Source organism: Erpetoichthys calabaricus, chromosome 14 (genome assembly GCF_900747795.2).
Source record: "Erpetoichthys calabaricus chromosome 14, fErpCal1.3, whole genome shotgun sequence".
NCBI lineage: Eukaryota > Metazoa > Chordata > Cladistia > Polypteriformes > Polypteridae > Erpetoichthys > Erpetoichthys calabaricus.
In genome coordinates this window covers 110904617-110921602 of record NC_041407.2, presented here as the reverse complement: position 1 = coordinate 110921602, position 16986 = coordinate 110904617, and the positions used below count along the sequence as shown (strand labels likewise).

General features: G+C 47.6%; 1 protein-coding gene across 4 annotated transcripts in view; it reads left to right on the top strand.

Moving 5' to 3' along the window:
• ccdc47 (coiled-coil domain containing 47) overlaps window positions 1–10717 on the top strand; it is a 38844-nt gene extending 28127 nt beyond the window's left edge. For all 4 annotated transcript variants that reach the window (XM_028818412.2, XM_028818413.2, XM_028818414.2 and 1 more), the window contains exons 7-13: window positions 3269–3370; window positions 4007–4117; window positions 4436–4521; window positions 4923–4981; window positions 5407–5516; window positions 9896–10063; window positions 10132–10717. In XM_028818412.2, the coding sequence (XP_028674245.1) occupies window positions 3269–3370; window positions 4007–4117; window positions 4436–4521; window positions 4923–4981; window positions 5407–5516; window positions 9896–10063; window positions 10132–10212 (717 nt within the window). In that variant the 3' untranslated portion in view covers window positions 10213–10717. The remainder of the gene's footprint in view (window positions 1–3268; window positions 3371–4006; window positions 4118–4435; window positions 4522–4922; window positions 4982–5406; window positions 5517–9895; window positions 10064–10131) is intronic.
• Window positions 10718–16986: the final 6269 nt, after the last annotated feature.

Genomic DNA, 16986 nt, shown 5'->3' with positions numbered 1-16986 from the left:
GTGTGTGTGTGCATGTGATTGCTGCCTAAAATGTCCTCACAATGAGGGGTCACCTGCTCATTTTTCCCCACAGATATTCATTTATGATGGACCGACTCCTTGTTCATCATAAGATGACTTGTTTATAGTCAGCATATTAATATTAATTTTATAGTTTGGAGGTGCACATTTTTTGGAGTGGTGGCCATAAACATTTTCCTTTATGTTTTTAACATTGTGACATGTTCAGTGAAATTCTTCCTTACCCATCCAGCTAGCATGTGACTTGTCACCACTCTCTGGCTCCATGTGAATCGTAAATGTATTACAACAACAACAACAATATTCATTTCTGTCGCACATTTTCATACAGATGATGTTGATCAAAGTGTTTTACAGGATGAAGAAAGAGAAAAAAGACAAAATATATAAGAAAATAAAATTGGGCAATACTAATTAACATAGAATAAAAGTAAGGTCCGACGACCAAGGAGGACAGAAAAAAAAAAAAAAAATCTGCAGGGGCCACGAGACCACCCAGCCCCTCTTAACATCAATGACCTCAATCAGTCCTCATGGTATTTAGGGTTCACATGGAAGAACTTGTTGATGATGATGATGATGGTGGTCATGTGGACTTCTGGCCTTTAATCCATTAATGGAGGGACATCACGGAGCTTTGATTAGGTGGTGGGGTGCAGATCAGCACCACAGAATACTGGAAGAAGAACAACAGAGAAAGTAGGGGTTGGTACGGAGTGTGGAGCCACCATGAATGATAATGAGAATTAATTGAATATACAGAGCATCAGGATTAAACTAAAATGAAGCTTTGAGAGCGCCATGTTAAAGTAACGGGTGTTTAGCAGTTTATTAAAGTGCTCCACCGTATCAGCCTGGTGAATTTCTATCGGTCAGCTATTCCAGATTTGAGGTGCCTAACAGCCTCACCACTTCTTTTAAGTTTAGCTCTTGGAATTCTAAGTAGACACTCATTTGAAGATCTAAGGTTACGATTTGGAGTTTAAGGTGTAAGACATTCCGAAATATAAGATGGAGCAGATTATTTAAGGCTTTGTAAACCATAAGCAGTATTGTAAAGTCAATTCTAAATGGCACCGGTAACCATTGTAGTGACACTCAGACTGGTGTGATGTGCTCGGATTTTCTTTCCTAGTTAAGATTCTGGCAGTTCCATTTCACACTCGTTGCAATCGATTGATGTCTTTTTTGGGTGGTCCTGAGAGGGGTGTGCGTTACAGTAATCTAGCTGACTGAAAACAAAAGCATGAACTCCTTTCTCAGCATCTTGCAATGTTATAAGAGGTCTAACTTTTGTTATATTTCTTAAGTGAAAAAATGCTGTCCTAGTAATCTGATTAATATGTGACTTAACCCTTTAACCGCCAACTCCCTAAATATTCCCCACGCCAGGCGAAATCTGAACAATTTTCGTTTTTTTACTTTTTTACTGTAAGCGGCCCTTCCACAACAATAAACTTTCATCAACTGCAACTGACGGTCCTGGCATGTAGGGCAACTGAAATGCTTCAAATAAATGATCAATCAAAGGACGTAGCTTGAACAAGCGGTCGCGGTTTGGATCTTTCTTATCTGGCTCATTTCTGTTGTCATTCAAATGAAAGAATTTCAGCAGCAAAGAGAATCGGTTACGTGTCATGACAGCTGCAAAAATAGGTGTTGCATACATAGGATCTGTAGACCAGTACATCTCAATATCTGGTTTTCTGATTATTCCCATCAACATCAAAATCCCAATGAATTTTTTCATTTCGTTTTCATCAGTGTCAAACCAAGCACGAACACGGGAATGTGGAGGTAAATTGGGATTTTTCTCAAACTGTGCTGCATACAGATTTGTCTGATGAACAAAATGTCTGATCAAATCAGGTGACACAAACAGCTCATAAAACTGCTCAGCAGTGTAATTGTTTACATCAACAGTAAAGCCACACGTTGCCTCAAACGGATGCAGAAAAGGTAGTTCACCACGGGCAGCAGCCCAGCTGAGATGCTGGGGATACACCCACTCAGCGCCGTCATCCGATGCGTCTTCATTCACAGTATCATGCAGCGCACGTTGCTGCTCATCATTGTCGCTAAAATCTTCTTCAGAACTGCTACAATCATGATCAGAATTGTCCAAAATCGCCTGCAAAGCCTCACTTGAAGTCAGTTTACGTTTCGCCATATTCACAGCTGTCACATGCGAATCACGTCACATGACCGGCCAAAACAACCACAGACTTGTCGAAATGCAATGTAGTAATAATACCCACGCCAAACCGTCAGTTATACTACTTGCCAGGCATTCATATAACCACAGGCAAATGTGCCGGATAATTCCGGCAGTATGGCGTTAGCAATAAAACAACGGTGCCGGATATATCCGGCAGAGGGCGGTTAAGGGGTTAAAATTCAGGTCAGAGTCAACAGTTACCCCTGAATTCTTTATCTCCATCTTGACTTTTAATCCTAATGGATCAAGTTTATTTCTAATAATAAGCTCATTATATCCATTATTGCCAATCACTAAAATTTCTGTTTCCTCCTTATTTAGTTTTGAGCCAATGACTACTCATCCATTCAGAAACACAAGTGAGACATTGGGGATCAGTGAATCAAGAGAGTCGGGGTCATCAGGCACTATTGAAAAAAATGATATTAAAATTCAGAACTTTTGTTGACAGTTGGTCACACTGTGTAATGGTCATTGTGATTTGACAACAATCGCACAACATAATGGCTATTGTCTGATAATGCCAAGGTATTGTCACAATTCTTTGAGAGTGTGCACATAAAGGTTATCTAGCAGTGCCTGCGTGGCATTCTGTTTGTAGTGCTCCATGTGTACTGGCTAAGTGGGGTGGGGGGGCTCACAGTGCTAGCACAATCATTTGGGTCATGTGACAAACCCACTGTGTAGTAATGGTGGTATTGCACTCGTGACACTGCTAATTGGCCACCTGGGAATGTCTACGCAGTACACAGTTGGTATAGCCCACTATCCACATGTGAACGGAAACCCGCCCTTGCTACCCCTATGGTGCCTTCTTGACTGACTGGACTTGCGCTGTTGAAGTAGATTCCATACATAACTGGTCGTGTTCCTTTAAAGAGGTGCCTGAAAATGGGGCTAGGCCAGTTTCTGGGGTTAACACTTTATAGAACCCCCCAAACTACAGGAAGGGTTGGGGCCACCTGAATGATTTGCATCTGAAAAATGCTGCTTCTCTGGGTCACCGAATGTGATGTTTTTATTTTTCAGCAAGTCAAAGTGACACTAAATGATGACGACATGGACACGTTTGTCTTTGCTGTGGGGACGAAGAAGTCGATGACGAGGCTGCAAAAGGAGATGCAGGACTTGGTACGTATGACTAGTCATTCAAATGGCCGCTGAGCAGCTGGGCTTCTTGCACAGCTCTGAAGACATGAAATGCACAACACAAGGATTTTAAAGTCCAGCTGTGCTTTGAACTGGCAGTGCAACAGTGACCCCTGGAGCCAGTCGGGCACCCTGTGGTGGGCATGGCAGCCCTGCCAGGGTGACGGTGCCCATCTCTGTCTGTGAGAATGGTTAGGAATGAACTTGGGACATCCTTTAAAAAGAGAGCCATTGGAGGGGCAGTGAGCAGAAATGAGGCCTGCCACATTGACACGACATTGTCACAGGCAACAGACTCTTTAATGGAGGGCATCTCACAGCCAGCATCATCATCAGTAAGTGTTACACAAGTTAAACGAAGATGATCCACAGCTTCAGCTTGGATAAATGACAGAAAGTGAAAATGAAAGGGACGAACGATGAGCACATGCTGGTTAAAGGGTAGCAAAAAAGGGGTATAGGAAGATAAAAATGTAAAAGTAATGGCAATCCCATCAGCCCTTTAGGATCACTCGATTCTGCACCAATTAAAAGATGTACAGTATGGGCCGGTGACTGGAGGGGAGGAGAGCCGAGCCCACGATGCCCCCTCTGATGATGCCCTCTCTTTCTCTTCAGAGTGAGTTCTGCAGTGACAAGCCCAAGTCAGGAGCCAAGTATGGGCTGGCAGAATCGTTGGCGATCCTGTCCGAGATGGGGGAGGTCACCGAGGGAATGATGGATAATAAGGTGAGGCAGCCACAGCGTGCTGGTGTGACGAGAGGTGACGTCGTACACTTTAGTGCTTTGTAACATTTGGTCTTGCCAGGGGTTCAAAATGCTGTTTGGGGTCCGGGACGCTTCGGCTGACTTGCTGATGCTGTGGCCACACGCAGGTTGTTAACTGTGGAAATCGAAACACGAAGACAAACACCAGTGCCGGTCGTCTCTGTGACTGGCCTTGTTTGTCTACTGTTGTTTCACTTTAAAATCCCAAGGAGCCATTTGGTTGAATTGTTTTGTGTCGAGGACCAGACATGCCACAATTTTTCTTTTTATTTCTTTCAGATGGTACATTTCCTCACCTCTCATGCCGACAAATTGGAATCCGTCCACTTCTCGGACCAGTTTTCAGGTCCAAAACTTATGCAAGAGTAAGTTGTGTGCATTTCGTCTTGTCCAGGCGTGACAGTTTATATGTGACCTTTGTGTAGCTCTAGTGGCTTAAGCTGACCTCTCGGACCACAGCCTGGTGCCATCGGGATGTCTGTGTCTCAGTCCACTTGGGGGCTGAGAGGTTCTCCCCGATTGCCCTGTGCGGTTTGTACCAAGGGGCCAGTCTGCCTGGACATGTCTAGAAGGCTGCTGACAGGCCATCTGTTTGTGCCTTCAAATCCCTGTGGTGTGCAGCCCTTGTTTGGGGGGCTTGTTGGTGTCATTTTAACAGCTGAAATCCAACTAGCAGGCCCATCTGGGATAGCTCCACTGGTTCCATCTGCTTTGGAGGGCCAGTGCAGTCTGTTGGTTCATTTTGTTGTTCTTTCTCCTTTTCCAGGGAAGGCCAGCCTTTAAAGCTTCCAGAAACTAAGAAGACCCTGCTGTTCACTTTTAATGGTATGATGATGTGATGGGGGGTGATGGCAGTTGGTGTTGTGTCTCTGCTAGCTGAGAGGTCCTTGACGGCCATTCTAAGTCGTGTGTGTGTGTAAGTTAGCCACCGGGCCTCACAGTAGCTCACCTGGTTTGTGGCCATGCTGTACTAAGAGAGACCCCCACCCCACCCAGGTGGGCAGACAGACTTTATCTGACTGGTATTCTCCAGCTCTGATTCAGAACTTCAACTGGGAGGTCTGTGTCTGTGGAATCTCCTTGTGTGGCCAAGTCATTGCTTCTCATGCTATTGAAGAATTGAGGGGTAAAGCGATGCATTTTGGGGGATTTCTGATCATGTGATGAGAGTGTGGTGATGTCGATAGCCTTCTGCTCGTCTCTGTGTAATTCTCTAATGCCTTTTTCTTTTTGTATTCTGCCATGTGTAGTGCCTGGCATGGGCAACACCTCTCCCAAAGACATGGAGTCCTTGCTGCCTCTGATGAACATGGTCATTTATAGCATCGACAAGGTCAAGAAATTCCGACTCAACAGAGAGGTGAGTCGGCTGTGTGTTAGCAGATGGGGTGGGCAGTAATCCAGATTAAAGTGGGATTAGCGGAGAGACGCCTGCCTGCTGCCATTGAGCAGCTTCCTCCTCCAAAAAAGAAACGCTGAGTGGAAGTGACGAGGGAGCTTACTGCCTTGGCACACGTCTCTAGCATCTCGGTGTCACCTGCCAGGCAGCTTTAATGCCACACGGAGAGGTAGGCCTTGGATTTAAGGGGCCGAGTGGGAGGACTCGATGTAGATGGACACAACTTCAGTCGGACGCCAGGCAGTTTAACTGAAATAAAAACTGGCCAGGTAGTTGGTGTGTATTTTTATATGTCGTGGATTTTGACATTGAGGTAACGGGTTACTTCTGTTTATAAAATGAATTTTCTAGGTGGAAAGACGAACAGGAGACTAAAGTACGGAATGCCCGCTTTGGTTGTTTTACATACAAGAAACAACATTTGATGTGTTTAGACCCCCCAGACCCCAATTCCAAATGGCCAACGGGTGATTCTGACTGCTCAGGTGTCCCCTAAAATCGCAGCTCTGAGCGCAGAGACCACTCACCTTAGAGAAGTGAGAGAAGTCCTAAGTAGGTGATCCGTAAGAACACTTTATTGAAGGGAGCAGCCGAACGCCATGGCAGTCACGAGAGCCGCCCTCTCTTTGTAGATGATTGGATGAGGAACACAAAGGAATCAGAAAGGCCTTCCCAAAATCCCCTGCAGCCGAGACCCTGCTCAGTTCCCTAAAATCTCCACACGAATTAAGGAACTTAATTGTTTAGAGCCTGACTCCACCTTGTCCTCACAGGCTGCTCTGCTCTTTGCAGATTTTCAAGCAAGCAGCTGCTTTTAATGATCCCATAAAGTACAGTAAGCCTATTGTAACTCATCTTGACGTGACTTTAGTCCGTTCAAGTCGTGGCAGGCTGGCCGGCCTGTAGGGAAAACTTGGGTTGCTGCTGGAAGAGGTGTTGGTGACGCCCCTGTGGTCTGAGTGTGGATCCCAATGCCCCAGTGCAGTGACGGGGACACCGTGCTGTTAAAATGGTGCCGTCCTTTTGGATGTGACGTAAAACCTGTGGTCATTAAGGATCATAAAGAGCAGGGTGTATGTCAGTGTGCAGGCTACATTGCCCACCATGGCCTAGGCATTCTGGCCCCCTAATCATCCCCTGCCTCTGATTGGCTAACTGTTACTCTCACTCCTTCATTACCTAACAGCTCAGGTGTCCTGCTGCAAAATGGCTGCCACAGCTGCACATGGGTGGCTCCCCTCTCACTGCGTAAAGCGCTTTGAGTAGCAAGAAAAGTGCTATAGAAATGTAAAGAAATATTATTGTTGTTATTGCATTGTACAAAAATAAAATAAAAACCCTTTCCTCCCTTAAGGGTTCATTATAGTCGTCTGTCTTGCATTTGGGCTCAAAGGTACTAAAAAATGAAAACTAGAGAATTGGCTGGGAGAGAAAAAAACGAGCCGTTTTGCAAATAAGATTTCAAACCAGACGCCAACCAGAACCACCGATGTGCAACTGGCCGTCCTAAAATCGATAGCATGGAATATGCTGAGAAAGAAAGACGGAAAGCACTGGAGGTGTTAAGCAATTAGCAGTGAGGTGGCCGTCCTGACAGGAGTGTTAGAGCTGGGAAGGGAAACCCAAAACTAAGATGACAGGGTGCGAGTGTCGGTGAATTCAAGAGAGAACATCGAGAAGCCAAAAACAAGATGGACACCTCATTAGCCGAAACGTCAAAGATGAGCCAGACAGTTTTATGGATGGATGAGGTAAAGAGTGATGGGAATGGAAACGTCTGGAGATAAAGACCAGGACCGCTGACGATCCAAAGCAGGCCAGCTGATCTTTGAAGCACAGCTTGGGGCGGCGTGCATGGCAGACTGCTGGTCTTGGGTGACGCATTGTAAGTGCTGATGAAATCTCAGAGCAGTGGTCTCAGGCGCAAGATGAGGAACTGAGACCACCTGCCCTTCGTACCACAGAGATCTTCAGAAAGAATGAGGTGGAAAGTTACTGACGGGCCAACCAGGAATGCAGTCACCAACTGGAGAGGAAATGAAAGTCCGAAAGTCCCCAAAATCAGCAGCAACTGAAAGAGGTGGCCATAAAGGCAGGACAGGGCAGGAAACGCCACGTGAGAGTCTGCTCAGGCCAGGGGACTGCAGACGTGGTGTAGCTCGAGTTTGGGCCACTCGGGGGCGAGGCCTCAGTTTGATGCCCTCCAACATATCGGAATATGTTAACGGATTTAAATAGAAATTAGGGTTAGGGTTCTATTTAAATAGAAAATTTAAAATGATGTATATTAAGATAAATTTTGCATATATAGAGAAACTGCAATAATTTTTCACATAGAATTATTTATAAGCATCGAATAGAGCAGGGGTGGGCAAAGTCAGTCCTGGAGGGCCGCAGTGGCTGCGGGTTTTTGTTCCAACCCAGTTGCTTAATTAGAAAACAATCCTCGCCAGTAATTCCATTTCATGGCTTGTTGGTGCTTTAACTCTGCTATGTCAGGGTTAGGGTTAGGGATATCATCCAAATACTTTGAAGTGTAAAACGGAGGAGTAATTCACAATCCTTCACTTTTTTCTCTTCTCTTTCCTTCCAAGTATTTAATTAAACCAAACAGTGCACGATAAACACACACAGATGTAACGGGGAACAAGCAAAATGGAGAACTGCTGCTCTCTTTTGTCATTTGCATCTTATTGCTAATAAGGAGTAATTAAAAACTGAGAATGCAGCTGTTTAAAGACTTAAATAAGCAATAAGGGTTCATAATCTTAACGAGGGAGATAACTAAAATGAAGCAGAAGTGTTTCTAGAGTAATAAGGGCTGCTTATTAGAACAAAAACCTGCAGCCACTGCGGCCCTCCAGGAATGACTTTGCCCACCCCTGGAATATACTGTAGTATAGACGCTGCACTGATAAGTCTTGTTCTAATTATTAGTTTAATATACCACAACCAGTGTAGTGTACAAGTGACCGGTGGGTATGAGCAGGAAGGCATTGGGATTGATAACAAAACAAAATTAGAAATTGTACATTAGTTGTTTTATCTTCCTAGGAATTCTTATCGGTGGAGTGTTTAGATTTATTTTTGTTATCGCCTCATTAATTCCTTCTGCTGTGTCTGATGCCGTCACAGAAGGACCGTCTGAAAATGATGTTTGAAGTATTTGTGGATAAAACATCACAGAATTTGACTTTTTTTCATTCACAAGTGAGATTATTGTGAACCCTGCTGCTTACACACGAATGGTACTGAGCCCTTAATAACGCCCCCCCAAATGTGCGGACCGCCCGCCCCTAGCTACGCCACTAGCCTGCCAGTGTGGGGCACTCACTGCATGATACTTGCTGTGTGTCCCAATACTTGTGGGGGTCAGGATGCAGCAGATGCCACCCCCCCCCCCCCCCCAATTAGTTCCTTTATGTAAAACATCACCCAGAAATAAAAGCTGACATTCTGTGCTTTAATCTCGTGCGTCTCTTAAGAATGTAGAGGGACTGGGTGGGACTGTGGTGTTGGGGGGTCTCTCCTCCCATTGATGTCCTTGATTAAGCTCGGTTCACAATTCTATCAAATCTACACTCCTTTTCTCATCTGTGTGTACAACAGAATACAGTATAGCGTAGAGATATCCCATAATGCCCCCTTGTCCCACTCACTGCATGTGTGTGTGTTTATTATATACTAGCTGTGTAAAAACCGTGGATTCTGATACTTGAGTCATTCAGTCGGTCACTCGCCTCGCTTGTGTGTCGGCGGCTCAGTGACATTCTCTCCTCGGAGGTTCGTTTCGCCGATACGTTCGCCTCTGTTGTCCATTCTCACAGGTGGCGCAGTGGTAGTGCTGCTGCTGTGCAGTAAGGAGATTGTGAGTTCACTTCTCGGGTCCTTCGTGTGTGGAGAGCGCTTTGAGTAGTGAGAAAGGCGCTATATAAATGTAAAGAATTATTATCAGTGGCTAAGCAAGTTTCTCTTTCCTCGCCGATTTCGTTTTACCGATGTGCTCGCCTCGCTGGTGTATCAGCAGCTAAGCGAGTTTCTCTTTCCTCAGAGGTCTCACTTTGTCGCTTTCTTTGAACTTCATGCTGTGGCCTCACGTAGACGTTTATATAGAAGATTTCTTATTCTAATGCTTTCTACAGTCTTGAAAGGCAGCCTCCGTAGCACACCCTGAGATCTGCTACTGAGCCCCCCATTTAAGACCCTCGGCAGCCGCGCTGCACACGCTCACAAGTGAAGGGGGTCAGTTTTACCTTCGCTCCTGAGGGGTCTGCTATGTGTGTCTCTGTTCATCCGTCATTTCCCATAATCCACCTGGCTCGTCTGTCCCGTCTGTGCAGGGGAAGCAGAAGGCAGAGAGGAACCGGGCTCGGGTGGAAGAGAACTTCCTGAAGCTGACGCACGCCCAGAGACAGGAGGCGGCCCAGTCGCGGCGCGAGGAGAAGAAGAGAGCAGAGAAAGAGAGGATTATGAATGAGGAAGACCCCGAGAGGCAGCGGCGCTTGGAGGTAGGCTGGGTGGGTGGGTCGTGTGTCTCATCCGAGTGCACGTGTCTCACTGCTGTGTTGTTGTGCAGGAGGCCGCCCTGCGACGAGAGCAGAAGAAGATGGAGAAGAAACAGATGAAGATGAAGCAGATCAAAGTGAAAGCCATGTGAGGGCCGAGTGCTGCCCAGCCCCATCTGGAAAGGCCTTTTCAAACCTTGTGCCCAGATGCCAGCGCCACAGGTCCTGATCAACTCTTTAAAAAGAAAAAAGGGGGTGGGGGGGGAGAGAAGGTCTTCCTTTATAACCTGCAAGTTTTTATTACAGAATCAAACTAAACCTGGCGTGTGTGCGGCGGGCACCGGCTTGGATGTGGCTGTGCTTTGGGATTCTGCCTTCCTGGCTGCAAGTTTTCCCTTCTGGCCACTTGGGGGGTTTGGGGCATGTGGCCAATTTGAGTCAAGCCCCTCAGAAGTGCACGCTGTGGGTGAATGTGCCTACGGGGCCGAGCCCTCCCACTCTGTGCCCTGCCACCGCCTTCTTATTTATTGCGGGGCTAGATGGGTACTGCTGGGTGGCGGGTGGCGCACGCACGAGACTTTGGGCCTGTCTAACTTTTACTTCTTTTAAATTGTTCACGAATCTCAAAACACTGATTAAAATATTTTGAAAGCTAAATGTACCCGGTGGTCTGTGTTGGGCCCTGCACTCTTCTTGGCACGCCGGGGGCCGTCCTGAGGCCTGGCAGTTAGCAGATGTTGTCGCATGAGATGGTAAAGGCGATTCTGTGAGCTCAACATGCATTGTGGGTAAAATAAAAAAGGGCAGTTATTAAGTAAAAGTCGGACCATCATGTGACCAGTGACACGGGGGGGCAGCGACTTGGTCAGCGCAGGGTAAGAGTGTGTGACCGCTGGTAGTAGTGGGTCACACTTGACAGTGAATGGCAACCCGAGCCACACACTGGCACTCGTGGTGGCGTTTTGTGGGCTTCACCAAAGAGACATTCAAAGGAGCAGTAGGAGAAGACGATGAAGGACGAGATAACGAGGAGGAGGAGGTTGTGCTAAGACTTCGCAGCTCCGTCCGTTACAACCCAACATCGACAGACCCACACGGTGAATGAAAGTAAAGCCCGATAACGGACAAGTGGTCCACAGCCGCACTCCCAGAAGACTCCCCTTCACACCTCGATAAAGAATGGGCCACGGCTGGTGGTCTCACACATAGTGGTGGTCTCTGTGACCCTCTCCTATCTCCTGTGAGGTTCTGCTCCTGCCTCCTTTTGAACCTTCCTGGGTGTGCAGAGCCCGGCGTCCCCGTGTGACATTTCAGTGTCATCGGCCGTCTGTCCCGCTCCTTGTCTTCAGGGTAAGAACGCTGGCTACTATCGGACCACCGGTGTGTTGATCCTGTGACGCTGCTTGCTGTTCCCGTACAGTCAGGTCTGTCAGTATGTGGGCTGTGTGTGACACAATCGTCATCATTTTGTGTCTCTGTGTCACCACAATGGAGTTGGGATTTGAAACAAAGCCGTCGAGATGTGACTGAAGTGATGACTTTCAGCTTTCATTTCAAGGGGTTTAACAAAATTAGAAAAGACGGCCATTTTTAAACCTGGTCACCCGCACCACTAATCCCCCCAGCAATTTCAGGGTCTCTTCAGTATTTGGACAAACTCGCCTCACCCTAAATGTAACAATCGAGTCCCTGACTGCCACGGCCATCTCCAAAGTGATTCTCTGCCAGGCCTTTAGTGCCGCGCGGGGTCTTCAGTAAGTGACTGACTCGGCCATTGAAGAATATTCCTCTTGTGTGTGTTGAAGCCCTCGGTTTGCTGGCCTGGTGTGTTTTGGCCGATTGTCGTCCTGTCAGTTTTGCTGCGTTTGTGTGACTCTGAGCAGACGGTATGGCGCCCTGCACACTTCACAATTCCTCCTGCGACTTCTGCCAACAGTCACATCGTCGACCGACGTCCACTGGCAGCCATGCGTGACCAGGCCATAACACCACCTGCGCCATGTTTGACCGACGACGTGCTGCTCATCAGATCAGGAGCCGTTTCTGCTCTTCTCCATACTCTTCTCTGTCTGTCATTCCTGCCACAGATTGAAATGTCTGATCTGACCTTCCTGTGTTTGAGGCCTACGGTGGTCTACACCTTGTGCTAAACACTCTGTCCTTACTTTCTTGAGGTCTTCTCGTGACTGTAGACTTTGTCAATGACAGGCCTACCCCCCCCAGTAGAGAGTGGTCTTGGTTTGGGGTTCTTCTTTCTGTGATCATCCAGGACACTTGTCGTCAGTGGTGGTCCAGGCCTTCTGGGGTTCCTGAGCTCACCAGTGTGTTCCTTCTCTTTAAGAATCTACCAGATGGTTGAGTTGCCCACTTCTGGTGTTTCTGCCATCTCTCTGATAGGTCTGTGTGGTTTGCTCAGCCTAATGATGGTCTGTTTTCACCTTCATGGACCTCATAGTGAGAGTTCACAGCATCGGCGTCCAACCTTTGGAATCAACTGCAGACCTTCAACCTGCTTGATAGTTCATGAAATGACGAGGGACCTGCTGACACCCGGATAGGGGACAGTCAGATGGCCAAATACTTTTGAGCTCCTGGAAATGGCTGCCATTCCTAAATGGCTCACGTGATATTTTTGGTAAAACCTTTGAATTAACGCTGAAAGCCTACACTTCAATCGGGTCATGATGTCTTCATTTCAGGTCCATTGTGGTGGCGTGTGGAGTCCGAATGATGAAAACTGTGTCACTGGGGCCCACCTGCCTGTATGTGTGTGCTCGTCCTCACTTGAGACCGTCATCTTCATGCGTGAGCAGATTAACATGAATTCTGCATCTCATTGTGTGAACCTGCGTATCTCCTAACGCATTGTAAGGACATTCAGAGTTTAGGAGGAAACTGGAGCAGGCTGGCTGTGACAAACCCAGAATGTCGTTGTCTTAACACGAAGCATCAGCAACGCAGTCATTGTGGCTGACGGCACATGGCTGCTTCTCCTAAGTGTTGGACCAAATCGGAGATCTTTGAGCCACTTGTGTCCTGTTCTGACGTCAGACTTCTTCCAGTGCTGCTTTGTCCTTTTTAGAGCCTGGAGACCAAAACTCCAGCTGAGGCCTCACCAGTGTGTTATAAAGGTCGAGCAGAACCTCCTGGGTCTTGGACTCCACACGTCAAGGCACTATATAACCTGACAGTCTGTGAACGTTCTTAATGGCTTCTCAACACTGTCTGGACGTTGATCGTGTAGAGTCCACTAAATCCTTCTCGTGAGGTGTCCTTTCAATTTCATTTCATTTTAAAGTCATCATCTTGACCCACCTGACTAACTCCTCTTCATCATTTTAAACCCTTCAGTCAGGTCTCTTCGTCGTCATCACTGTAAAGGCTCCGCTCTTTTAATCTTTCCTCATAATTCATCCCCTGTAGCCTCCCATAATCAGCCTAGTCGTTCTTCTCTGGACCTTCTCTTGTGCTGCTATGTCTTTATGGAGACCCAAACTGCCCACCGTACTGCAGCTGAGGCCTCACCAGTGTGTTATAAAGCCTGAGTAGACCCTCCTGGGTGTTGAACTCCACACCTCAAGGCGCTATATAACCTGACACTCTGTGAGCCTACTTGATGGCTCCTAAATCCTGAGGTGGGCTTTCAGCGCTCAGAGCTCCCCTTGAGTAGTCAAAGCTCACGTTTTCATTTGCTTTTATTTGACCCACAATGAGTCAGAGACCCTCCGCTACAGACGGCCATCTTGTCCGCCCTTGTGATCGCCGAGCCCCCCCACAGGCTGATGGGGGCTCCATTTGTAACTCCGTGACAGTATGAAGTGCTGTGTCTATTTAATGTTGTCCTCCAGCAGGTCACTGCTGTCACTTTTGAACACAAACGTATCAAATCCAGCCCTGCATTCAGTGAGCTAAGCCATCAGAGACGCGGACTGGTCCACCATCTTTGATTTCTAACTCGCCCCGGTGCCTGTCAGAGATCAGTAATGGAGTCATTTCCAGATGTGTGCCGTCTCTTGTCCTACGTGTCACCGGCACTGCGTTTCTCGTGTCCCCATAAGGCCTGCTTGTCGTTATATCTGAGGCGCCTTTCTCGCCGCCTGTTCGGTTTTTTGTTTCCCCCTCTCAGCGTGCGCCTTTAGTCTTCCTCATGAGGCTCGCACGTCACGTCGTTACATCACGTCACCAAAGCCAAGCTGGCCAATCGGATTGCTTCCCTGAGCTCCGTGTTTTCTTATGTAGTAGAGAGAGTAGCCGGAGTGCCCACCCAGGTGTATTTGTAGAATGGGATGTTTTTTTAAATGGTGTTAATCCCACCTGTCACCCGCACTGCGTCTTCATCGATCTCCCTGCTCATGAATTTGTTGTTTTGGGGTCCGACTGGATTCTTGCTGGTTGTCACCATGAACACGGTTACGGCCGACTGCTCCTCTTAGGTCAAGAAAGACACTTCGTTGTGGTGCTTAAATTATGAAGAAAAGCCAACAAGGCAGGAGCCTTTTGATTGTCCTTTGTGCTGCACTTCCACCCTCCACTAAGCCCACCCAACGCTTGTGCCCCCCTACACTGCAGTGGACAGAAGCAGCACAGGTGCCGTCGTCCGGTCACTCATGTTAAGCTCTGCTAGTTTGGCTTCAGTCTGTTTGGGTGTCTCACTTCCTCTGAGCCAGCAGGGGGCACTGCTGTGGAATTAGGGGCACCCAGGGAGGAAAAAAAAAACAAATCGGTGGGATCCTGGGTCTGAATTCTGGGTTCCAAAGTCGTGTGTCTTCTCCATATTGGCCTACAGAGTAACTATTCCTAGTTTGGTGATGGGTCAAAGTGTAGGATTGTAGAAGGAACAGACAGACGGATGGACATTTTATGGAGATGAATTATTTACTGAGACCCTCACAGTAAGCAGTGCCACCAGCTACTAAAGCCCTCCTCCAAACCCAACACTCTGCAGGTCCTCAAGCCTCTCCCACCCTCTGTTTGAGGTTCACAATGGGGGGGCTTTTCTCAGTGCCCACCCTGATCTGCCCGGTTTGAAAGAATTCTAAATGGAGGGTCTTATTTCTTGATATTCTCTTACTTTCCTTAGCTGAAAATCTGAACAGCTGGCAACAGCTGATGGGACAGCACAGCACTCTGACGTCACTCTAGTGAAGCGACGTCAAATGAAAATGGACGCTCCTCCGTTGTGGGGACCTCATAACGCGCCATAGTGAGAGTTCGGTGGGCAGAGGGAGTGAAAGTGAAAACAGCAGGACTCAACCAACAGCTTCACTGGAATACACAATGGGGGGTCTGAAAATCAAAAGGGCCCCTCCTGAGAAGGACTTGGGGGGGGGGGGGGGGGGGGGGGTTTGACACGATCAGCTGCCAGACAGAAGCCATTAACAGAAGGTCAGGTTATATAGCGCCTTGACGTGTGGCGTGTAAGTCCAAGGAGCTTTATGATGCTGGCGAGGCCTCATCTGGAGTCCTGGGTGCAGTTGTGGTCTCCATAAAGACATAGCAGCACAAGGAGAAGTCCAGAGAAGAGCGACTAGGCTGATAATGGGGGACTACAGGGGATGAGTTAGGAGGAAAAATTAAAAGAGCTGAGCCTTCGCAGAGATGAAGAGGAGACCTGACTGACTGAAGTGTTTAAAATGAATGAGGGAGTTAGTCCAGTGGATCAAGACGGTGACTTTAAAATGAGTTCATCAAGGACATGGGGACACCGTTGGGAGACTTGTGAAGAGGAAACTTCACACAGACATGTGGAATAAGTGACCAAGTAGTGTGTTGGATAGCAGGACTTTAGGGACCTTCACAACTCGACATGATGTGATTGTAGAAGAACTTAGTGGACAGGAACGCCGAGTTCTCTCGGACTGAATGGCCTGTTCTCGTCCAGACTGTCCTAATGGGAAGCGCGAGTGTGACCACTGAAGCTCAATCTGGTCACACAAGCCCACATTGCCATGGCAAACGTCTTCACCAGAGAAGAACGATGGACTACGCTGTCGCTGCACGTTTGGGTATCCATGGTGGACCTGCACACACCATAGCGCCCGATGACCGTCAAGTGAGCACAAGATGGCTTCCCAAACAGCTTACTGCTCTGATCAATCCAACATCCCTTGGTGAATTTTGGCAGGTTCCACCCCACCAGGCCACAGAAACCTCACTACGGCGCCACCCCACTTGTTCATTTGACCTTGGCTTCTCTAAACTGGCATCAGTGGGCGTGGCCACACTACCCACAAGCCTCTGCACAGGTGGCGTATTGTGTCAGCTTCTCTCCATTGTGGTCACCCCGTTACTTTTTTGACTTACCGTCGTACATAAACTGAAGATGAATGATGTTCCCTAAATTCTTTCTAAGATGATAAACGAGTCATCCTTTGGACTTGTGCTTCTACTCATAAACTGGCGAGGCGTCGACACCTTCGCTGATAATCAGTTTTATAAACTTTCTAGAAAATTCATCTTTTAATATAATGCGAGTAACGAGAAGCTCTTCTTCCTCATAAAGTTACCTTTAGAAAAATGTGGATTCGGACAGAAAACCTCCCTTTACAGTTTATGTGAGTGTCACTAAGTATTACGCAGCAGATGTCCCTCAATCTTCCAATTCCAAAGCACTTCCAACAATGGCGGTCTGCTCCGTGGTTTCTTCTCGGGTTTTCTTCCGCCGCCTCAGTCACACACACTGACGACTGACCTGATCGGCACATGCGACACTGAAATGGCCCGTCGAGTACAATTATGTTTCAAATGGAGCGTTCTTATACATAAAACAAACGCGCGGCTCGATAAAGTTTTACTGAAACAAGTAAAGCGAACGCTTCCAGAAGTTTCTCCTGCGCCAGTTCGGTTTTCCGCGGACTCCCATCGGCCAGTGCAGGCAGCGCAGCGGTGACACACACGGAAGGCGCGAAGACAATGACGTCACCAGG